Genomic DNA, 25,887 nt, shown 5'->3' on the forward strand with positions numbered 1-25,887 from the left:
ACAGCAGTTCTTAGGGCTTCACCCTCAGGGTGTACCCTGGACCTTCACTGCGGGTACAGAGTACAGGCCCCCCCACAGCAGACCTTGCTCTTCCCTGACTCCCTATTAAAGCCAGGGGTATGGTCTCACTCCTTACTCCCCAAGGGGAGAAGGCAGTAAGTGCACAGTTAATCCTTACAACAGAGTAAATTTTGCAATGCAGCCCCTTAAGTACAAGAAAAACAGGAAACAGTTCTGAGTCCCTGATTGGACACACACAGACCTAGTTGCACCACCTCCCCTGTGACTCCCTGAAGCTGCTGTTGGTGGGGAAAACCCATGATTAATCATGGCAGGCCTGTCATACCAAGGCTTACTGCCAGGAGAAGGACAGACTAGTAGCCAGAAACCAGCCCTGGCTACATACATTTTAGGAATACATATTTTGGTCCAACAAAATATGTATCTGTAGAAGGGGGTTAGCTCCGACTGCCCCCTCCCCCCTTGTGCGATTGTTACATTCATTTTCCCTTGAACAAATAAAAACACACCTGCCGTTGTGATTTTTAATGTTGCAACAGGGCTATGTATAGTGTTTTAGTAGTACTAGCCAGTGTTGTGGTTTCAGTACTGCATTAATATTATATGGAACAGTTACATCAAGTGATGGGAAACATGCCAGAAAGCTCTTTTAAAACTTCTGGCACTACTTAAAAACAAAGCTGTGCAGGAGACTCTTAACTGAGAAAGCAGACTGCAGGGACTGGAAAGGTAAAAACTCCTCTGTGACAGATTTTAATCAGCAAAAATGGCCATTGTCCAGTTTCCCTGACACAGAAGACTTCAGTGACAGCCAGAGGACATATAGTATAATGACTCATGTGCTGCTAGAGGAATTTAAGTACAGACACAAAAAAAACAAAAAACTTTTCTCCTTACCTTAAAACGAACTAATCTTTTACAATATGTACTGTAGCCATTTGCTGATGACTCTTTTTTTTATACTTTCCCTTAGTGTCTTTACTTTACCATATCTCTTTACAGACTCACCATCTTATTTCTCAATCATAACATTTTCCCTTTCGAGACCATTCTACCCTCCAAGTTCCTGTATTCACTTTGCTTCACCAGCATTTTTAAAGAATGTCTTATCTAAGATGTTGACAAATATTATATTAAGACAAATACAGGGCCATCTTTACTTTTGAATGCTTTGTATTGAAAGAACAAGTCATATTTAACCTTGTTTACAAATAATGCTGTTATATACAGTGTACAACATTTAAAAAATATTCTTGTTTCTGGTGTATTAATACAACAGCAGTGACTACACTGGCTATGGATGCTTACAGTAGATGTAGACAGAACAAGATAACGTAATTCTATGCTGGATTCTCTCTTTAAGGGTATTCCATGTCACTTACAATTTCAAACAAAATGGAAAAAACTGGGCAACACCAATCTAGAGCTGGGCGAATCCACCCAAATCCGCTACCCAGATTTGTTTGGATTTTCCCCCCCAAATCTGTCGTGCCGTGTAAAATCTGCAAACGGATTTGGTTGGTTTTAATCCACACAGACTCATCAAAAATCGCCATTGGATACAACCCATGGACGGATTTGTAGAATCCAATCCACAGATTCAGAATCCGTTGATGGATTGGATACTACAAATCCGTCAATAGATTGCGGAATCCACGGAGTGTATTGGTATTAATAATTAAAAAAAAACGCAAAACGCGACTCACCCTTTTTGAGACTGATCCACTGAAATCCACGGACCAAAGGAACCGGACGATCTGCTGCAGATCCAAATCCGCCCCCAAAATTTGCCCATCTCAAATCACCAGGATCCTACCAGGACCATTTGCCTAATGTTTTTTCTGTTTGTTTTCTTGCAGGTTGGGAATTTGGACGCTAAACTGGACCAATTAATTTTTCACCCAAAGATAAAACTGTGATGTCATAACATACATGAAAGTGAATTGTTTGCAAACTCCTGGATCCTTACTGGCAGAGAAATAAACTTCTTAAAAAAAATCCATATCCATCACCTGTGCTTAGCTCAATAGAGTTTTAGATGAAATGAAACAAGCATTACTGCAAATTACTGGATAGAATATGTGGGAGTGTGGAGTAATGGCAATGTCCGTATAAGATCTGTGTTGCTCATGCTTGACTGTAAATACAGATTCTGGATACTACAAGATTTCTTGATTATGATACAGAAGCACAACCAGGGAGGGGTGCAAGATTGCATTTGCACCCAACTCCACCAAAATTGCTATTGCGCTTGGAGAGGCCACTCAGTCTTCCCCACAGCAATGAAACTAATTGCCGTGGGAGAGAGTGGAGCCTCTGTAAGAGAGCAGCCCTCCTCCATCCGCATCACGGTGTCATGTGACGCTGTACTATCATGGCGACGCGATTTCACATGGTGACGCGCTGCCATGACAACGCACCGTCACGTGACATGGCAATGCATTATCATGACACTGCAACCCCAATCAGATTTTCTGATTGCGCCCTTGTTGTAATATAATCATAACAATCTTCTAACTTCGCTCGGCATGCTTTTGTCAGGTAAAGATATGAAGAGGGCGAGAGAGAGGGTAAAAAATACTAAATAACACCTACCAAGTCTTACCTCACCATGTTTGCAAACTTTAAAAAAATATTTAAAAATACTAATACTGTAGGGGTCATATTTTGAGGGAAAAGCAGCACCCTGATGTAACTCCTTAAACATGTCACAGCTATTAGTACACATTGGTTCTACAAGGGATTTCTCTTTAAATTGTAAGCTTTCCAGTGTTATTATTTTCAATAAATTTGCCATTCTTAAAAATTCATCTAATTTAAGTCAACGGCATACCATTCATAAAACACTAGAACTTATCTATAGAACATTTCAACATGGCATCTTGATTATGTATGTGTTCCCTTTGAGGACTGAATCTATAGCACTCTGGTGTTATTAATTTTTGTGGCTAATTTTGTTAAAAAATTAAATCAGCTGTTTCTTAAAAACTCTTGTGCATTGTCTGACAAAGGTGCCAAGAGGTCTTGAAAAGTTGCTCAAGTTTGAACATGTCAGTGTGTGTCTGCTGACTTACCTTCCCTTGTGTGTTCTTAGATATTTTTTGTATTGCTGCGGATCTTTGATGTATTAAAATTTTTTTTGATGAGACTAAAAGGAACACGTAGTTTTATTATTTTCTTATTTAAATGTATTTCTTTTATGTGCTGATCCAATATGTTTATTTTAGGTTCTTGGACTCCAGCAGATAGCAGAGGGCATTATGAGCAGTGTAGAAGCACCTAAAGTTGGCAAATATTATTCTAGATACTTATAATGTTTCCTGCCCCTTCTCACCCTGCTCTAAGAAATGGTTAAATACCTGGTTGAGTAATTGGGCAAAGGAGGGAATGTGAATCAGGTAGCCTTGATATTATGCTACCACCTACTACAGTAGATTTCATTTTCTCCTGCCAATAGTCCAACCTCTGGTCAATAACCACCTACAATTTGAAAAGATTATAAGCCACTTTATTAGCCTTCTGATCAAAACCCTACATACATAGAAGTGTAGCAGACGTTATTGCACCTGTTATTACACAGTAAAGCACTAAAAGGTGCAATTTTATATGAAAATCACACAACGTTAAAACTCAAGGCTCTGTTTAAATGAAGTTGCGGCAAACCGTACAATAAAACTTGCGTAGTTGTACTAAGTTTTAGCATGATAGCGATTACAATTATGTCTGCTAAATCTGTATGGTAGCATGTCTCTTCTAAATGCTGCTGCTAATTCCATGATCCTCAGCATCATTATCCCCCCACAACCGCCAACATGCTGTCTCCTTTTGCAAAATAAAGAAAAGCAGACCCAAAGGGCTGTAACAGTTTTGTAGCCCCCTCCAATGTGATCACTAGTCCACATGCCGTTTAAGAGGTGCACCCTATTAGTGTGTGAAACATCAAGGGCCTGGACCTCTAGAGTACTTTAGCAACCTATTGGTACAGGTGTAGAACAGCTTTATATGAAGTATATGCCTTACTTGGTAGTTTCCACTGATGCTCAGCACCTAATTAGCTCCCTAAAGCCATTGCTAGTTACAAAGCAAACCAGCATTTGGCCAATTCACCTCTCCACATTGACAGATGAAATGTGCACACCCTATCTAAAGCTTCACGAACCATGGACTGATGTAATTTCGAAGTAAACATAAATGGTCCACGTATTTGTGTATTACCAAATGGCCTCTTCCCTCCATGACTATGATAATCACTGCTAGTATCAGCTCGTGTTGCATCATCATCATCATCATCACCACCATCATCATCATCATCTAAATCCATCATCATCATCTAAATCCATCATAATCATCTAAATCCATCACCATCATCTAAATCCATCATAATCATCTAAATCCATCATCATCATCTAAATCCATCATCATCATCTAAATCCATCATCGGTACATCGTGATATTGACCTTCACCATCAAAGCTCTCTGAGTTACCTGATCGACTAACAGGATTTGAGACATGCATCGTCTTCCAATTGTGTATACATGTATGAACAGTAAGTATAATTTTATTTCGATAGCATTAATAGTTCACAAAGCGCTTCACAAAATTACACAACAAATTAAATAAATTATAAACAATGGAGAGAAGTGCAAGGCAAACATACATAATGACAACATAACACAGAGAGATTTTACCTTGAAGAGCTTACAAGTGGTACAGTATGTTGGGAAGCTTACCGACACAGTAGAGGTAAAAGTGCATTATAAGGGAATTATTAGGAAGCCAGGAGAGGGATTTCAGCCGGGGAGATGCTGAGACAGATTTAGGAAAGAAGTAGAGTTATTCTTGCAGCAACGTTAAGGAAAGATTGTAGAGGAGACTGGTGAGAGGCAGGAAGGCCAGACAGCAGAAGGTTACAATAATCGAGACGGTAGAGAATGAGGGCTTGTGTCAAAGTTTTAGCAGTCGAACAACAGAGGAAAGGGCGTATCTTTGTAAAATTACAAAGGAAAAGCTACCTTTTGAATGTGAGAGGAGAATGAGAGAGAGGGTTGAGTGTGACTCCTAGGCAGTGTGCTTGTGCTACTAGGTGTATGATAGTGCTTCCAACAGTAATGTGGAAGGAGGTAATAGGGCCAGATTTGGGAGAAACTATGAGAAGCTCCATTTTTTACATGTTAAGGTTAATTCGGCAGAGGGCCATCCAGGATAACTTTGGTCTGTACAGCAGGTGTAAGGTCAGGGGTTGAAAAGTAAATTTGTGTGTCATGAGCATAGAGGTGATATCTGAACCCATGAGATGTGATTAGATCACCTAGAGAAAGTGTGTACAGAGAAAAGAGAAGAGTTTCCAGGACAGAGCCCTGGGGTACCCCCACAGAGAGATCAATAGAGGAGGAGGTGTTAGCAAAAGAGACACTGAAAGTGTGTGTGTGTGTGTGTGTGTGTGTGTGTGTGTGTGTGTGTGTGTGTGTGTGTGTGTGTGTGTGTGTGTGTGTGTGTGTGTGTGTGTGTGTGTGTGTGTGTGCGTGCGTGTGCGTGTGTGTGTGCCCACCTCGTGTCAAGCTCATGTGTAACACCAAGAACACATTAAAATGTTCACACTGTTAAACACGTTACCAGTGCCATCCCCCCACTGCAATGATTCCCCAAACTATGTTTTAACTCATACTGGTAGAACATTGCAGGACCTCCCCAATTGAACAGGCCAACATGCAGTTCTTCAGAACCACCTGTTCCACCTCAGTGACCTGTTTGTCCTGACCCTCTCATGATGAATGCTTCCTTTCAGATGTAGTTAGTTTACTACTAAAAAGCTTCTGAGGCTCAAGTTCAACTGCTGATGTTTTAGTAGTAGCAATTCCTAGTGTTTTCTCTAGGGTTGCACAAATAAATAGTGTTTTCCTGCCATGGCCACGATGGCTACCACCACATCAGCTTCCAAAACCCTTCTTTTGCTAATAAACTAGAAACATTTTTTTTTTCAAAGTCAACATCTCCTGTGTATATCTGTGTTATCTTCTGTCTCCCTTTCAACTGCACAAGCTATATGGTGTGTGTGCCCTATTTGTATTTTCTGCATTACTGCGAGATTTAGGAGAAATTGAGAAATTACAATGTGCATACATTTTTGATGCTTGGCAAACATTGGAAAAGCTCTCATATCACAAAATGATCAGTGGGAAAACATGGGCAATTTCACCTCATTTACAAACTACAGCGACAATTTTTATCATCTCTACAAATGACACTGGCAGATGTCTACCTGCAACACGGAGAACAATACAATAATTTCTTATAATTGTAGCCAGGTCCCCCCTTCAGTGCGGACCCCCATCCCTACGGGTACTCACAGCAGCCACTCTTGGGGAGGTGCGGGGGCGTGTGCAAGCATAGCGCGCCTCTTCTCGGAATGCGGCCGGTTGCCGGGGACGCGTGCGGCCCGTTGCTAGGGCCGCGGTCGCGTTGTGAGGCTCCCGGCGGCTCCCGTTACAGGGCGCCGCCATTGTTCACTGCCTCGCGCATGCACAGGAGCCAGAAGCGCCGGGAGGCCCATAGACAGCTCGCGCATGCGCAGTGATCACGCGAACGGCATGGCCAATCAGGAGAGGGCTCACAGAAGGGACTACATCTCCCATGAGCCTCAGGAGCGCCCCACGAGACCCCAGGGAGCCAATAGGGCTACAGCATCTCCCTGCAGTGGAGATTAGATACATTTCGCAGGGTTTTTGCAGCAAGGCAGTTGGCGTCCGGAGCAGCTAGGGGAAGGAGGTAGGGTGCAGGAGTCAGTGACTCCCTGCACTAGGCCAGCAGCCCCCTAGACCCCAGATAGCCCTGAGTCACCAGTAGTATTGAGTGTTGTAGGGACAGGCCCCAGGTTAGGGACCCTGCCCCTTACTATCCAGAGCCAGTTAGGGACTCCGCGGACACTGCGCTTCCTTCCAGAGGCTTGGGATCAAGCCTGCTCAGCACAGAGAGCGGAACTGTACCAAGGGTGGACCGCCCTCACAGATCTTCTCACCGGAGGAACCGGACGTCATCCTAAAGTCGTCTGATCCTTTGCGAAGTGTCTTTAACGCCCAGGTGCCGTCGCACTGGGCAGGTAACGTTACGCACGTGCACACACGATAGTACTCTCACATAATGGCAGCGCTGACCACGGGACAAGGGGGGTTATTCTGTGGACACGGTGTGGGGGTACACGGTGGTGGGTGTGGGGATTATGCAATATCCTTATGCAGTGCTAACCGTTAATGTGTTTAGTGAATGTTACGTTTATATATATGCAGTAAAGCCAGTTCTGTTTTACAACTGTTTGCTTAACGTGATTGTTTCCTGTGAGGGCCTCCTTCCACTCCGTTGGGATCCCTCCAAGGTGGAGGCATTGCACCACGAGATCGTATTATATGTATGTACCCCAGGCTCCCCAAGCAGAGGCTTAGGCTCCTGAGAGCCACACAGGTTACACAGCAGGTAGTAGCGTCTGTATTCACAGGGAATACCCGTTACATAATAATAAATGTTAGCTCAAATAATATAAATGATTGTAATGTGTATTTAACTATAATTCTATTATAACAATATTTCATTAAAAAAAAACATATATAAACAAGACATATTGTGAGGTGATACTGAGTGCCTCTATACACCTCCCAAGAGCTCCTGGTTCTTATAAAAACATATAACTGATGAACTTTGTTGAACATCTGTTATATTATTATGCATTTTCTGCTTCTTCTGAACTAGAGAAATTATCAAGAGAGACCATACCACAGCAGTTATTTTATCATTGCTGTCAAAGAGTTCTACCAGGTATTTTTAACAGGCTGATTAATATTATATTATAGTATTGGTTACTGTCATGAAGGATGTTCATTTGTGCATTGGAAGTGAGGAAAAAGGAATTTAAACTGTGTGTGTGTGTTAGGGTTGCCAGCTGGCGTCTCCAAAAATACTGGACAAAATGGTGAAATGTGCAACAAGCTACACACACACACACACACACACACACACACACACACACACACACACACACACACACACACACACACACACACACACACACACACACACACACACACACACACACACACACACACACACACACACACAGGCTCCTGATACCTTATCTTGATTGGCTGCATTTAGCAGCAGTACCAATCAGGACGGAGGAAGCTGCCCAGCAACCTAGCATTAGCCCTGCTCTCACCCTGCTTTGGAAAATCCTGTGGTACCCCAAGCTGATCAGTATTACAGATGTAGCCAGGTCCCCCTTGCCGTACTGACCCCCCTCCTTCTGGTGCGCGAGCCGCGCGTTACTTAGAGTTGCGGCTGGTTGCCAGGGACGCGATCGGGCCGGTTGCCGGGGACGCGATCGGGCCGGTTGCCGGGGACGCGATCGGGCCGTCGTTAAGGCCGCGATCGCGTTGCTGCGGTTCCGCCGGCTCGCGGAGCAGGGCGCCACCATTGTTAGGGGCGTTTGCGCATGCGCAGGGACTAGGAGCACCGGGAGGACTGCAGGGAGCTCGCGCATGCGCAGTGGAGGCACAGAAAGCCTGCGAAGCCTTAGCCTATGAGAGGAGGGCTCTGTAAGAGGACTTCAAGTCCCATGAGCCTCTGGAGCGGCCCCATGACGCCAGGGAGCCAATAGGGCTGCAGGAGCTCTGCTTGCAACAAAGGGATACATTTGGCGGGCTTGGAGCACACTAGGCAGAGAGTAACCGGAGCAGCTAGGGGAAGGAGGTAGGGTGCAGGAGTCAGTGACTCCCTGCACTAGGCCAGCAATCCCCTAGGCCCCAGATAGCCTTGAGTCACCCTAGCTGAGTGTGGTAGGGACAGGCCCTAGGTTAGGGACTCTGCCCCATTATCTATTTGTTAGTAGTGAACAAAGAATATTGGTTGTTGCTAAAAGGGAGCTGGACTATTTTCACGGAGGCCAAGCGAGCATGTGACTGCGGTCTGCGGGTAGCAGACTGATCCTCGCCAAGGCACAGACGGTGTGGAGCTGCGGTGATATTATCCACGCCGGAATTCACCCCACGCGTAGGAGGATATCCCGGCGACTCAACCCCAGTGGTATAGCAGCACCCATGTCTGGAGCCAGGGCAGGTAACCCACAACCTCACGTGCACCAACAAGGCCAATCACCAGACATAGTGGCTGCGCAGTCACACACACACATTGGTATATGACTTGGGAGTGCGAGACATTGGGTTGGGGTTTACTGGACACGGGGTGGGATCACTCTGTGGAGGTGTTAGCGTCCGCCGAGGTGCCTAAGATGTTAGCGTCCGCCGTGACGCATAAAGTGTGGGCACCCGCCGTGGTGCAAAGTAGCGTACGTGTCCTGCGAGACGCCATAGTTAGGTTGCCCTTAGCGAGGGATACCTGTTGTGATGTTGTTGATGTTGCATGTTGTCTATGCATGTTAGTAAAGGTATTAGTTACTATTCAATCTGTGGTACGTGGTTATTGTGTATTTTCCTGCGAGGAACCACTCCCCCTCTGGTGGGAGCCATCGCAGGTGGAGGCGCTGTACCGAGTACGCGGTTACTCATATTATCCTATAATTGTCCCAGGTCTCCCTTAGCGGATGCTCAGCCCTCCTGTGAGCCAACAGGTAAGGCACCACATACTTATGGTAACGTTGTATGTTTCTCTGCTCCCACAGTATAATCTGCGATTGGGGGGGGGGGGAAACCCGTTACACAGAGGACACCTGGCAACGTGTGTGTGTGTGTGTGTGTGTGTGTGTGTGTGTGTGTGTGTGTGTGTGTGTGCTGTGTGTGCTGTGTGTGTAAGGTACAACACAATGAACATGAATGCCTTGTTTAGAAGAAAATAAAACTTACATTTCTCTCTTCCAGTTTGCAAAAGCACAGCAGTGGCTTGGATAAGTTAAATTGGCTTCAATCAATTCTGCAAACTTTTCCAAAGATGGGAGCTTTTTTAAACTGTAAGCTGATCTTGCTTTGAGCTTCTTTATATGTTCCAACCCAAAACTAGGCAGAGAGCTGATTCTTGTTTTTGAAATATCTCTGAAAAACACATAAGTATGCTGCTTGTAAGAGCCTTGTAATGAATAGAGAAACAATGTTATATTAGCTGTGGAATTGTCAAACAAATATTTTACGTAAATAATTTAAAAACCACAGTTGTTCATAAAATATGTGAATCAACTTGAATATACAGTATCAGTTAACATTGCTTTAAGATCAGCAAAGAAAATTTATACAGCAAATATTTTCAGATATTAGCAGTCAGTTTTTTTTTAACCTATTACATGTAGGTGATCGGTAGCTTGGTGAATTAAAATCAGAAAAGTATACTGTAAGTACGGTGTTTTTAAATAAGTTTACTGTAAATTGTTATGTTTCAATTGTAGCAAAAGAAGGGTTTGGATCTTAGAACATATACATATAATATAAATTTTGTTCTTTCTTTTTAAAGTAACTACTGTACCACAGCATGATTAGATGAAAAGTTAAAAGTGCAGAAATATAGAAATGTATTGCTCAAGAGAACCAAACTGATCCACGTACTGTAGGTTGTCAATTTAGATTCTTAACATCAGAAGGGACAGAGGCATCATATCAGAATTATAAGGAATGTAATAAAAGTTGCAAAAGAGCAATTCAGTTAGCAAAAATTGAACATGAAAAAAGCATTGCAATAGAAAGTAAGATCAACCTTAAAAAGTTCTTCAAATACCTTAATAAATAAAAAAATAGATAATAAACTATAAAACCCTTTCAGTGTGAGAGGGGCAGGCAAATTATTGGAGATAAGGAAAAGCAGAGGTATTAAACAAATTATTTGCCTCTATTTACCAGGGAAGAATCAATTGCAATAATAGTTCCGCAGGAGGAAGCCACAACCTCCATATTAATGAAAAATATGTTAACTAAGGAAGAAGTTCATCCAAGAGATCTTAAGGAGTTACGTTCAGTAAAAGCCAAACCATTACATTAATATTCAAGGACTCCATTTCCACAGGCTCAGTACCACAAGATTGGCGTAAAGCAGATGTGGTGCCTATACAGAGGCGGCACATTTTATTAGAGTGCGGCTAGCTCCGCAAGCCTGGGGATGACCCGGCATGCTAGCCGCACTCCCTCGGCGTGCCGCGCGTCATCGACGCGCGGTCACACGTCATCGGGTGCCTGCGCCCCCTGCACACGCGTCCAGGGCTCCCCGAGGGAGCCCTGGTGTCCCGCGATGTGGGGGACGGCGGCAGGGGGTTCCGGGGGACCCGGCAGACACGGCGAGCGAGAGGAGAAAGCCCCGATCGGAGGGCGCTCCTCCGCGGCTTCGGCGCGCACCAGGCACATCCCGGCGCGCGCCTGGTTACTGCTGCGGCCGAGACCGGGCAAATGCTCAAATAAACTCGGCCGCAGCAGTATCTTAAAAGGGAGCTAGATCACAACCGGGAAATTAGACCTGTAAAGTTAACATCAATAGTGTGGAAGCTACTTGAAGATTTAATACGGAAAAATATTCAGAAATATCTAATGAAAACAAAATTATTAGTAATAGTCAGCATAGATTTATGAAGGATAGGTCGTGCCAAACTAACCTTATTAGTTTCTTTGGGGACTGAAGTTTATACCAAGGTTATGCAGTTGATGTGGTCTACTTAGATTTTGTAAAGGCTTTTGATATGGTCCCACACATAAGGTTGGTGTACAAAATAAAATAAATTGGACTTGGTAAACATATTTGCACCTGGATTGAAAACTGGTTGAAGGAGAGACTGTGATGGTGAAGGGGTAACCAGGCTCTCAAATAAAGGTTAAGCCCGTTTGGTTAGCTCTGATCCTTGTTTTTGAGTTCAAGAGTGTCAGTTCTTAAGCCTAAATGTTGTACTTGCATATACTGTAAATGTGCTACAATAAAGAATTTTTATGTTTTGGCCTTTCCAGGAATGCCAGCAAGCAGGGATTGCTAGGGTATGAGTTTCAAATGTTTTTTTTGCAGAGAAAGTGTTGTCAGAATGTGTCTAAGTAATCGGGGTACAGAGTTGCTGGATACCTCAAAAATGTACCCGAGAATCATGCTTGATTCCCGGACACATTGTCCGGCAATATCTCCCCTTGAAAACGCTTGCGCGACTCACCGCTAGGGTTCCCTGCTTCAGCACAGCCCAGAAAGGTAAGTGTTGCAAAGGGATGAAAAGTGTCCCTGTAACTATAAGGGGTCCCTAGGTTAAGGGGATACGCAGCTACTGCCCAGGTCACCCAGAACCTATATAGGGGTTCATGGATTCTCCAACCATAGATTAGGTTGTGAGGGGATTTTTAAAGTCCAGTCCAAGTCTATTTTATAGTATGTGGGGAATATAGACAAATAGAAAATAAAGTACAGCTTTTTTATTCTTTTCCCCATACCCAGAGACTTAGGACATGTAAAAGTATATTTTTATTAACATTTGTGTTTGGTATAAAATGTACTGTTGTGCACGGTATTATGAGCTGGGACGTTCAGAACCAATGTTCTGAGCGAGCCACTGGGCTACGAACTTGGTGTCATTAAGGCTGCGGTCCCAGTGATCACTGTGACACGCGCGCCCGGGCGGGGGCGGCGCTTGCACAGCGCTACCCGCGATCTGCAGTCTTTAGGGAGAGAGGGAGATTGCGACGGGAGGGGGCGTGGTCGGGGTTTTGCAGGGGCATGGTCATGACCTCACGTGGCTGGTTCGCCCTCATTGGGTGAACCGTCGGCTGGGGCGTGGCCACGCCTCCGTCTCCAGTTTTGAACTCAATTCCATTGAATTAAAAAAACTGCGAGTACAGCGCGGCTGTACCTTCAGCGGGAAGGTGAGTACTGCGCCCAGCCCCATTGAGAGGCGGTGCTTACACGCACAGCGCACGCCGAGGTGTGTGCTGTAGCAGTGACTGGGACCGCAGCCTAAGTCTGCTCAGACATCAGACATGAAAGCAACAGAGGATGTCTGAGGTGTGAAGAACATTTGGGCAGGAGGGAAGGGCTCAAGTACCCACGTCCTGGGATGAATAGAAGTCCTCCGGACAACCATTTGCCCCATCAGAATTGGAGGAGCCTGACCCAGCGGGCGGCATCTGAATAGCATGGGACTAGGTGGCAAACTTTAGCATGTCCATTGGCTGATTCAGAAAGCCCACTTGCCTGGCTTCACAGGACTGGCTTCGCTCTGATTGGCTGGTAAGGAAGTTCCTACACGGTGATTGGCTGTAGTATTTTGTGAATGAACTCCAAAATACTATAAGAAACCTCTCAGCCAATCAACCGCGAGATTCTCAAGTGCCAAAACAGCGGCAGGGTTTTTGAATGTGGAAAAAGATGCCTCTTCGCGAATAGCAGAGCACCGGCTTCAGAAAACCAAACCCAGAATATTTTCTAAGTCCTGCTTTTTGTGACCAAATTCTGAGAATTGAACGTAGCGGTTGCGGCTGGGATTTCAAGATGATTTTAGTTCCAGGACGTTTGGAGCTAAGTCCCGGTCAAGCAAAATCAAGTCCTCCAGAGAGAAGGGAGCGGTGGCGTCTGGAATTGCATGCCGATTTGAGTTCCAGGACATTTCAGGCTATGTTTAAAATCAGAGACAGAACATAAAACACAGACAGAGCTCAGTTTTTAGCACCTCCAGTGAAACTTTTTGGTTGGAGGAAAGGCGATTTCACCAGCAACAAAGATAAAGGTTCTTTATATTAAGGGCAGTTAAAATGTGGAATTTATTACCCAAGGAAACTGTGATAACAGATACAATAGATATCTTCAAAAAAAGGTTGGACATCTTTTTAGAAAGCAAAGGTTTACTTGGATATACCAAATAAGTAAACATGGGCAGAATGTTGATCAAGGGAGTAATCCGATTGCCAATATGTAGAGTCAGGAAGGAATTCATTTTTTCCCCTTTGTTTGCCTTCCTCTAGATCAATATGCTGTAAGTACAAATATAGGATACATTTATGTCATCTATATTTAGCAAAGCTTGAACTTTATGGACGTATTTCTTCATTTAACCTCATCTACTAAGTAACTGTTTTTTCCCTAAGGATTGGGGAATGGGGCCTAGATATAAACTCCTAATAGTGAGGCTAGTTAAAGGTATCAACTCTAGTAGAGTACTCTGAGTAATGGAACAGGTACACATTGTTTACTACAAGGTATATGTGCTGGAGTAGAGTAATACCTAAGAGAATTAGTAACTATAAGTTTCATGCTATAATGTGTCTTATATATACACATCAGCTCAAAGACTGATGGCAGAACATGGAAGAGGAACCTGGGGGGCATACTATCAATAAAAAATAGTAACTCATGACTAAGGTATACTATAGACAGAAAACAGCAAGAAAACACTGGGTTGGAGTCTATAGATCCACTTGGTTTCACATTGGAGCAGACGTCTGTCCCAATCCCATTTTCTGGGGCCCATGCTTAAATGGTCTATGCCGTAGAAGCTACTGTAAGTACTTGTCCGCATGTGATTAATTAGCATGGCGTGTTACTGGTCTCTCAAGTTTGTTTCTTATAGAGACTGCAAGCTCCAATATTTGTCTTCTCAGTTGCCGGAATGTCTTTCCAACGTATTCTTTGCAGCACTGGCATACCATCTGATAAATGACACCCTCAGTCTGATAATTGATAAAGTGGTTTATCCGGTATTGCTGACTGTTATTCCAGTTAGAGACGTTTTTACTTTGCAACATGAGAGAGCAGGCCTAACACCTTTCACACCTGAACGATCCCTTGGGTTTTTCTTGGGTAGCTAGGTTGGAGTATGGGGGGGTGGAAAGGTGACTATGGACCAAAATGTCCTTAAGCTTATGTGCCCTCCTACTCACTAATGTGGTTCTAGGTTTAAGGACTTCTGGGAGATCGTTATCATTAAGGAGTAGGTGTCAGTGTCTAGAGATCACAGTACTTATGGTGTCCCATTGACCAATAAAAGTCCCAATGAACCTGATGGTTTTGGTTTCATTGGTCATTAGTGGTTTGGGTGCTAGTAGTTGTATCCTATTCGAGTATTTAGCAGGTTTGTAGGCCCTCTTTATACATGATCTGCTGGAGCCTTGTTCTGTAAATCTTTTGGACGTCTCTTGCTTGTTGCTCAAACTCTAAAAGGGTCGAGCAATTCCTGCGAATGTGCAGAAAATTTCCCATTGAAATATTAACACCACAAAGTGATATTGGACGGTGCTTACCATAGAGTGTATCATAAAGTGAATTTGAAGTCCAGGGACCCCCTACTTCCCGAAATACAGGCCCCATTATGGAGTGCCGGTATCTCCTATGCATGGAAATGTCCCGATCACGTGACGTGAGACATTTTTATGAATAGGAGATACCAATGTAGTTCAGCTCCAGACACCCCCTGCTACAGTACATTACTGTAATGTTTAAAATGAAATATCTAGTAAGCACCAATACACAACCCACCCCGTGCCCCCACATAATGTAAAACCAATATTTATTCTTATAGATACAGGATTAATACCACAGGCTGGTGGGGGTCCCCGGGTAGTCCCCATGGGTGTTTTCAGGCCCCACAGTGAACCCCGGGGGGTACCCACAGTGTCTGGGGCCTACAGGTGGTCCCCGTTAGGCTCTGTGGCCTCCAGGTGGCCCCCGTGGGACCCGTGGGACCCGTGGGTGTCTTGGGGTCCCTGAGTCATCTGTATCTGGGGGCCCTCAGGTGGTTCCCATGGGTGTCTGGGGGACCTCAGGGGGTCCCTGAAGATCCCTGGGGCCCCCACAGCTGTTCTTCCCCACAGGTGTCCCCCGTGGGTCCTCAGGTGGTCCCCATGGGCGTCTGGTGGTCCCCGTGGGTCCCTGCTGGCCTGCGGTACCATTCCTGTATTGAAAAAAAAAAACAAGGCCTCCATTTCAAGAAATACACCTTATCTCCCCCCCCCCACACCACCCCCCTCCAAACACATACAGTACTGTAATGGGCAACATAACTATTATCCAGATATGGATAATAGATGTTTTGACCATTATTAAACACAACATTAGCCATGCAGCATAAATAAAGTAAATAAAAACTGTTCTACTTACCCCTGGCAATGTGAATGGTGTCCTCGTCAGCTTACTGCAGGCCATATCCTCCGTTGCCAGAAAGCATACATAGCAAAATACATTCAAAAAGCCCCGAGCCCCTTAATCACTTTAGCGGTTAATAACCGCTATAGTAATTAAGGGGTTAACCCACCCTGCCCAGCTACCCACCCGTGAAGCCTAACCACTCACCCTGGACCCACTATACCCACCCTGTTCCCATTAATTGTTATAGTAGTACATCATACCCATATAATATGGGCATGATAAACTATTGTACTATAACAGTCAATGGTTGCTCTAGTACAAAAGCCTGACTATCCAAAATACACAATAATAAAACCTACAGTATACAACAAGACCTAAACCCCCAAACTGTAAAATTAAAACCAACAAGCAATCAATCAATTACATAAATAAAACCACTAGCCAACCAATCAATTAAAGAAATAAATCCACTAGCCAACCAATTAAAGAAATCACACCACTAGAAAATCAATTAAAGCATTCACATCACTAACCAAACAATACATTCCATATATAAAAGCAGTAACCAACACATCAATTAATTAATACATCCACATAAATTAAACAAAACATAGTGTAATCTGTAAACACTAGATAGACATTCCTGCTGTAAAGAATGCATTTATAGGATATCAATTCAAATAGGGCAAAAGCAGATGATCTCAGCTAGATGTGTTGATGAAATGAATCCACACTTTCAATCTTCTTATAAACTGGTGAACTATACTATGCTCCCAGAATAGATATGATGAGAGGGGATAATCAAAAGAAATATATAGAGAGAGAGAGAGGCAGCCTCAAGTACAAAACAATTTATTCAACTAAAAACATCAAGGATACTGTCGCGGCCGAGTTTATTCTAAAATTTGCCCGGTCTTGGCCGCGACAGATACCGGGCGCGCGCCGAGGTTTCCCGTGCGCGCGCCGGAGCCTCGGAAGATCGGTCCTCCCCTCTCCGGGTCCCCCGGAGCCCCCCACCGCCATCCCCCACATTAGAGGAACCCAGGGCTCCCTCGGGGAGCCCTGGGCATCGATGACGCGCGGCACGTCGAGGGAAAAAAACGAGCAAGCCGGGAAATCTCCCGGCTTGCGGCACTAGCCAAGTTAGAATGAAGTGTGCCGCCTCTGTATATCCGTGACGAGGGAGCCCCACTCTACTTCTCTCCTGCAAGAGAAACTCTCACCGCTTTGTGGACGGACGCACTGCGCCCTTTCCTCACTGTGTCACAGACAATTGATAGTCCGTATACCGCTGGCAGACACAGCTGTTAGAAGAGGCGATCCGTGTCTCTCTCCACCGGTGTCTCTGCATTCACTGACTATTTCTGTCACGTGATGTTTCTCCTTGCATCTCACGAGATCTCCTCAGAAGGTAGCAGGAAAGCTACAGGAAAGCTTCAGTAGTGGCCACTCGATCTCTCACGATTTCACCTTGCTTCACCTTCACATTGCTTTCCACCCTACTAGTTCACCGTCGGCTCCGACGGCAAAACTAGAAGGGTGGAGAGCTAGGTGAAGCCATGAGAGATCAAGTGGCCATTACTGAAGCTTTCCTGTAGTTTTCCAGCTGGCCAACTATACTGGTTCCCAGCTTAAAACATGCCCTGGCATATGCAACAATGTACACAGTCTCTGCACGCAACAATAAATAGTTTTGCTTATCTTAGTCCATTGGAGCTGACGTCCCCGCTTCAGTGCAGCCTTGCGTCCTTTCCTTCTTAGGGGAACTTGGCCCCACATGAGCCCAGAGAAACTCTCCTCTGTATGTCCACGGTCAAGGACAGGACTTCCCTGCTTCAGCATGGTCTGTCGTCCTTTCCTTCTTCCCTCTGAGATTCAAACCTAGGCATTCCCAGCAGGCTCCGCAAACCAGTGTCAGCGGGCCTGGGGGTCTTCCGCAGCTGGGGAGGATGCTCCTCTGACCTCCTCTCTGGGAACAGCAGTATCAATCTCACTCTCTGTGTCACTCTCAGCACTGTCAGTCTGGCAGCAAGGCAGTTTCTCTGTAGTCACTTCCGTGTTCGCTTAAGGAGTCCATTCTGATTAATTAGGCAGCAGCTGCATTAGCCATTCCAGGGGGGATTAATTCTCTGTGAGCTGGAAAAGGTCACTTAATGCACTGTTCCAGCACCTAAAGATACCTGATGGTATCACAGTATTTAATCATGTCCAGAATGTGAATATTTTGCATTATTTTGCATTGACCTTTTATATAACCTTTTATGCATCTGATCTGCAGCATGTTTGCCCTATTTTTTTCACCCTGAGGTTACATACCACTTCAAGATAAGAAGAGTACACCACTAATCAGTTTGGAGAAAGGTCTTATTTACCCTTACCTCTGGTAAGTAGAAAATCCATATGAGCCAAGTTTTCTTTCACAAGCCAACCTGTCGCATCAGAAGTGTACTATACTATTTTTTCTTTTTTTGCATTAAATTGCGCTCCCCCTGGAACTTGTGGAGAAATACACTGGAATATTAGTCATGAGGTGTCGTGGGTAGTGTGTTTTGGACCTCAGTAAAATCATAGTGGTCAGGTTGCCGCCCTCTTCACGGGAGATCGTAAGGTTAAGGAAGTTTAATGACTGCTTATTGATCTCATGGATTTGCTACATAAACACAGGAATTAACTCAGAAGGGTAAAAAAGTTCCAATTAAATGCATTCACTGAGGAATAGGGGGATCAGGACCATATATGTCCAAGAGATGTCAATATCTCTTCCACTATGTATGTAGATAAGTTCCTGAGGGTAGGTACCTGGCTCGAAACAAACCCTCCAGAGGAGATCCACATGGGATCATAAAATGAAAATAATGAAACTGTAAGCGCATCTGTAAATATAACAGAAAAAGTGTACTATATACAGTGAAACAATGTTAAAATCCTCCATGGGGTGGCAGTCCAAAACCATACTTGGATCCAAGGTTCCAGCTACAATATCTCAAACAGTGTGGATCTATACCTCTCCACTTATTACTAATATTAAAAGGAATGGGTGTATGATATGTATATAAATATACCTCACAGTGGAGAGGATACACTGTCACAGGACACCTCTGTGTGCATCTCTTGTGATGTATATTAATGCCATTTCAGAGGATATAAATAAACACCAAGAGAGGGATCTCCTCCAAGGGGAAGGAAGGAATACCTGAGAGCACACTCCTAGGTGTTTAGGTGCACAAAAGGCATAGTAAGCTATGTACAGTAGTAACTGGAAACATATAATACACATTGGCAATAGTATGTCATGAACACATATCAGGCTCATTGGGTAAAAGTATATGTCACCTGTAATCACGTGCATGAATTTAATCACTAGCAAACCAGATACTCTCTATAGCATAGAAAAGGTATCATCAGTACAAGCTATCATGATGAGAGCTCAATGGATGCATATAAAGAAAATGTTTCCGCTAAGCGTCTGAGTGAACCGCGATACTGGCCGTGTAGTATGGTGAGATCCAAGATGGCATTGCCATGCTCCTGGACATTACAGTACCATTGTGACGTCATCAAATCCCCGGTGCACGTTTCGCGTGATGTGGAACGATTCATCAGGAGGGAAGAGCCAAGGCCAGTGCCACAGCCTTCCTTAAATACCATGTATTGTGGAGGCGGGAATCAATATTTAGCCAATTGTAAGGCAGTATTCTGTTATGGTTCAGCCCTACCGGATTGGGCTGAATCTATTGGCAGTATAAACCAATGCAATTATTAGTGATAGTAATAAATAGTAAGTGGACCTATATGACAGGTAAAGTATGATCATTGTATGGCCAAATGATTCAAATATCACACTTTGACTAAAAAGACACTATATGCATGCAGAACCAATTTGGATCAAGGAGAGAATATTATATATATATATATATATATATATATATATATATATATATATATATATATATATAGCAACTGTAAATATTACTGTATGTTCATTTGCATGTCTTAGACAGGTCTGCAACCCTGTCTTTCACCATCATCACCCAGCACACAGCACTTCCACTGCAGCAAGGGATTCTGGGAAATGACATGCAAATGACCACACAGTGCCACCTTTTGTCTCAAGCTCATATTACACGAGCAACCCTTAAGCCAATGCATGCTGCTTTAAACACTGCTCACTCCACGGAAACATCCCTCACTAAAATAACTGATGACCTCCATGCTGCCAAAGACAGAGGTCATTACACTCTGCTCATATTACTCGACCTCTCTGCAGCATTTGACATTGTGGATCACCCTCTTCTCCTTCACATTCTCCATACTCTTGGTATTCAGAACAAAGCTCTATCCTGGATCTCATCCTACCTCTCCCATCGTACTTTCAGTGTCTCTTCTGCTAACACCTCCTCCTTCTCTATTGATCTCTCTGTGGGGGTACCCCAGGGCTCTGTCCTGGGACCTCTTCACTTTTCTCTGTACACACTCTCTCTAGGTGACCTAATAACATCTTTTGGGTTTAATTATCACCTCTATGCTGACGACACACAAATATACTTTTCAACACCCGATCTTAAACCTGCTGTACAAACCAACGTTTCTGAAAGTCTCTCTGCTATATCATCCTGGATGGCCCTCCACCGCCTTAAACTCAACATGGCTAAAACAGAGCTCCTCATACTTCCTCCCAAACCTGGCCCTACTACCTCCTTCCACATTACTGTTGGAACTACGATCATTCACCCAGTAGCCCAAGCACGCTGCCTAGGGGTCACACTCGACTCCTCTCTCACATTCGCCCCTCACATTTCTAAAACCTGTCGCTTTTTCCTCCGCAATATAACAAAGATACGCCCTTTCCTCTGCTGCTCGACTGCTAAAACTCTGACTCAGGCCCTCATTCTCTCCCGTCTTGATTACTGTAACCTCCTGCTGTCCGGCCTTCCTGCCTCTCACCTGTCTCCCCTACAATCTATCCTAAATGCTGCTGCCAGAATCACTCTACTCTTTCCTAGATCTGTCTTAGCATCTCCCCTCCTGAAATCCCTCTCCTGGCTTCCGATCAAATCCCGCATCTCACATTCCATTCTTCTCCTAACTTTTAAAGCTTTACACTCTTCTGCCCCTCCTTACATCTCAGCCCTAATTTCTCGTTATGCACCATCCAGACGTTCTTCTCAAGGATGTCTTCTTACTACCTCCTTTGTATCTAAAGCCCTCTCCCATCTTAAACCTTTTTCACTGACTGCCCACACCTCTGGAATGCCCTTCCCCTCAGTACCCGACTTGCGCCCTCTCTATCCACCTTTAAGACCTACCTTAAGACACACATGCTTAAAGAAGCATATGAATAGCACTGTGGATATTCTGAACACATGATACATAAAGCTTGGCCCCCTGCAGACGCACTTACCAGAACTCCCTCCTACTGTCTCTGTACGTTCTCCCTACCTACCAATTAGACTGAAAGCTCCTCGGGGCAGGGACTCCTCTTCATTAATGTTACTTTGATGTCTAAAGCACTTATTCCCATGATCTGTTATTTATATTATCTGTTATTTATTTGATTACCACATGTATTACTACTGTGAAGCGCTATGTACATTAATAGCGCTATATAAATAAAGGCATGCATACATAATACATACTGTGTGCTCATTTGCATGTCATTTCCCAGAATCCCTTGCTACAGTGGAAGTGCTGTGTGCTGGGTGATAATGGTGAAAGACAGGGTTGCAGACCTGTCTAAGACATGCAAATGAACATACAGTAATATTTACAGTTGCTATATGCTTTACTGTGGAGGGATTTTGTCACTTTTTTTAACCCACCATAACCTTAATAAGTGTGGTATATATATATATATAAATATATACACAGCTGAACCCTGTTATAATGCGATGCTCGGGTACACATAATGAGACCGCGTTATAACCGGGCTCACTTTCTAATCGCGAAATGGCCGCCGCGCGAGGACTTTCCCAGCATCTGCAGCTCTCTCCTCTCCCTGCTTCATCAGGCTGAATCCACGTGCATGACGCACATCTCCAAGGTTTTTATATTTTTAAGTGTCAAAAAGGAGTGCTATTGAGTGTGGCATATGCATTTTTGTCATGTTGGATGTAGCATTGGGCTTCTCTGTCGTCTGTTGTATACATATGCCACACTCAATAGCTCTCCTTTTGGACACTTATATCCACGAGGATGGGATTTCAGCCTGCAGATACTTTCTGGGATCGCAGGAGCCACTCACAGAGACAGTGACTAAATGCATTGAATTTATTCTGACCCATAACTACTTCACATTTGGAAATGACACATACCTCCAGACAACCGGGACCGCTATGGGTACTCGGATGGCGCCACAGTATGCCAATCTGTTCTGCGCAAAACTGGAAAGTGACTTTCTGTCCACCTGTCACTTGAAACCCCTTACATACCTTCGCTACATCGATGACATCCTCCTGATTTGGACCTCTGGCGAACAGGGCCTCCTACAGTTCTATGACAACTTCAATACTTTCCACCCGACCATCAACCTCAAACTCACCCATTCCCCGGATGAAGTACATTTTCTAGACACCACCATTACTATAAAGAACAACCAACTACAGACTTCTGTATACCGCAAACCTACAGAAAGAGCCAGCTATTTGAGGGACAACAGCTTCCACCCGACACACACCAAACATGCAACCATCTACAGTCAAGCCATACGATACAACCGGATATGCTCCGACACAGCAGACAGAGACCAGCGGATTAAAGCCTTGAGATCAGACTTTATAAACCGTGGATATAACCACAGAATTGTAGACCAGCAAATTCAAAAAAGCCACCAGAATACCAAGAAGTGATCTCCTTGAATACAAACAGAAGGAGACAAGCGACAGGGTACCTTTGGTGGTCACATATAACCCACACCTAGGAGCCCTACGCAAGATCGCCAGGAAACTACAACCCATCCTCCAGGAAGATACAAGACTGCAACAGGTCTTCCCTGAAGCACCCTTATTATCATACAGACAACCCCATAATCTCAAGAATATTATGGTGAGGAGTAAAGTATTCAGCAGTACAACTGAATGCGGGACAAAACCATGCCAGGACCCAAGATGCAAAACCTGCGCAATGCTCTACACAGCGGACACAATACAAATACCACACAAGAATCGGGAATACAAAATCAGAGGAGGGTTCACCTGTTCCTCCAGCAATGTCGTGTACCTCATCATGTGCATGAAATGCCCAGGGGGCTGCTACTACATAGGTGAGACAGGACAGGGGCTAAACAAGACAATGAACCTGCATCGCCACAGCATCACACGCGGAACAAGAGACAGTCCTGTTGGCGAACATTTCTCTGACTCTGGCCATAAGATGAACGATCTGAGGGTTGCCATACTCAAAGGTAATCTTAAAACCCCGAAAGAGAGACGGTTGCATGAATACAAATTTATGCAACTGTTCGGGACACTTAGCAGTGGCCTAAACAGAGATTGAAATTTTATGAGTCATTACTGACACTAGCGAATTCTCTTCCCATGAGCGCTAAAGGCCATGTATGTACATACTGTGCTATATGTATGCACACACAGCTGTCTCTCACACATACTAATACTCCTTATTTTTCCATCCCTATACACCAATAGGGACCACATAGTATCCACACACACTTTTAGTTGTGCTACAAACTCTCACATTTCCACACCCACCCACACCATCTATATCCCCTCTCACTCCACACACACCTTGTGTAGAGCACTGTTTATACTGTGGGCTCTCCATTCATTTTTATTCACACTGATACACATACACACTCTTTCTTCACTTGCTTTCAGTTACCCTTTGACACCTCCAGCCATAAATCTCATCCACACCGGGGGAAGGACCAGCACAGATAACATTCCAAGATACACTGTTTTTAAGTAATCCTTGCTTCATTCATTGTAACATCGCCGGAAGAAGAGATCAGTGTATCTCGAAAGCTCGCACAAATAAAAGCATTTCGTTAGCCACAGAACGGTATCATCTATTTATTGTTTGATTATTGAAGCTCGGCTAACACGGTACTGATACCTCTACATATATATATCTATATATATATATATATATACTGTATATATATATATATATATATATATATATATATATATATATATATATATATATATATATATATATATACTGTATATATATATATATATAGATATATAGATATATATATACACAGTATATATATTGCTGGGGTTTTGTGTTTTGTTAACCTATTCTCAGCTGTTTCAGCTGTTTGAGGTTAGTGGCTCCTCCTTCCCAGGTTTTAAGCCCGCCCCTCCCCACTTCCCAAGTTAGTAGGTCCTTTCATTCTACTGGATATAGATACAATGTGGTCTTTCTCCCGCCTAATAGAGGTAAATGAGAATTGTAATCCTATTAGAGGTATATTAGTATTTTATCTGGTAGTGTTAGGACTTGCGAACAGGGTCTGCCTTGTCGTGGCTCGTAAGCTTACAATGCTTTGGCCAAAGGGTTAAACTAAATGACCCTTTTTCAAGAGAATATATGAGTATTTTACTGTGTATTTTTGTCATGTTGGATGTAGCATTGGGATTCTCTGTCGTCTGTTGTATACATACTGCTGCGGCCAAGTTTATTCGAGCATTTGCCCGTTCTTGGCCGCAGCAGTAGCCTGGCGCGCGCCCGAGGGTGACGGGCGCGCGCCGAAGCAGCGGAAGAGCGCCCTCCGATCGGGGCGCTCTCCCTACCGCTGCAGGGTCCGCCGGGTCCCCCGGAACCCCTGCCGCCGTCCCCCACATCGCGGGACACCAGGGCTCCCTCGGGGAGCCCTGGACGCGCGTGCAGGGGGCGCAGGCTCCCGAAGACGCGTGACCGCGCGTCTATGACGCGCGGCACGCCGAGGGGCGGCCACTAGCAAGCCGGGAAATCTCCCGGCTTGCGGATCTGGCCGCACTGCAATTAAGTGTGTCGGCAGTGTATGTCACGCTCAATAGCACTCCCTTTTGACACTTATATACATATATATATATATTTTGTAGGGGCTCAGGGGTTCCCAAAAAGAGCTTGATGGGATTTTGTGTACAGTTCAGGAGTAGCCTGGTATTACAAGGGGGGGCTTATGACTGATAGGAGGCTGGCTTACAAGCCACTCCCCTGGGAAGGCTAGAGGTTAGAGTAAGCGTTCTGGGATTTAGTTCGGTGCTGATATCCCTGCATGGATGAAGCACAAGAGAGTCTCTCTTGGATAGGATAATCCACATATTCCCCCTCCAAATCTTCTTTTTCACTGCCACATGCAAATGCATACTCAAAGTTCTTGCCACACAGGTTTAAGCATGCTGCATACCACCAAATTGTGACAATCCCTATCCCTGCCTTTTTGTCTCTTTTTATCCTCACTATGACATAACTGGGCAGAGCTTTCTGGACCTCTCACCTGAATCCTTATACCCCCCCAAATTTGTGGTTACCCATGCTTGCACAACAGAACCCCAATCTTTGAACACACTGACATGACCTTCTTTATGTTTTTCTGTCTGCATCCCACCTAGCAACTCCTCTGTTGCTGCCACCGCTACTGAATATTTGACCTGTCCTGATCCTGTCTCCAGATGATCAACAAAAAAAACTTTCAGCTGCATTAACATCTGCCTGATTTGCTGCTCTACCCCTTCCCTCATCATACCCAAAGGACTCAATGCATCCTGCCCTTGTGTCAACCTACCCGCCCTAACTGGAGCAACCTGTGAAATGCTTGACTCTACAACTGTGTCCACCCCGATGCCATACATCCGGCATCACTGACCCTCTGCAATACCACTACCTAAACCATCAGC

General features: G+C 44.4%; 1 protein-coding gene across 12 annotated transcripts in view; it reads right to left on the bottom strand.

Annotated features, from left to right (window-relative positions):
- The window catches only part of FSHR (follicle stimulating hormone receptor), a 219,202-nt gene that overhangs the window by 10,581 nt on the left and 182,734 nt on the right, over positions 1 to 25,887 (bottom strand). For all 12 annotated transcript variants that reach the window (XM_075595858.1, XM_075595862.1, XM_075595859.1 and 9 more), the window contains one exon: positions 9,868 to 10,053. In XM_075595858.1, coding sequence (XP_075451973.1) covers positions 9,868 to 10,053 — 186 coding nt within the window. The remainder of the gene's footprint in view (positions 1 to 9,867; positions 10,054 to 25,887) is intronic.

This window comes from Ascaphus truei, chromosome 4 (genome assembly GCF_040206685.1).
Source record: "Ascaphus truei isolate aAscTru1 chromosome 4, aAscTru1.hap1, whole genome shotgun sequence".
Lineage (NCBI taxonomy): Eukaryota > Metazoa > Chordata > Amphibia > Anura > Ascaphidae > Ascaphus > Ascaphus truei.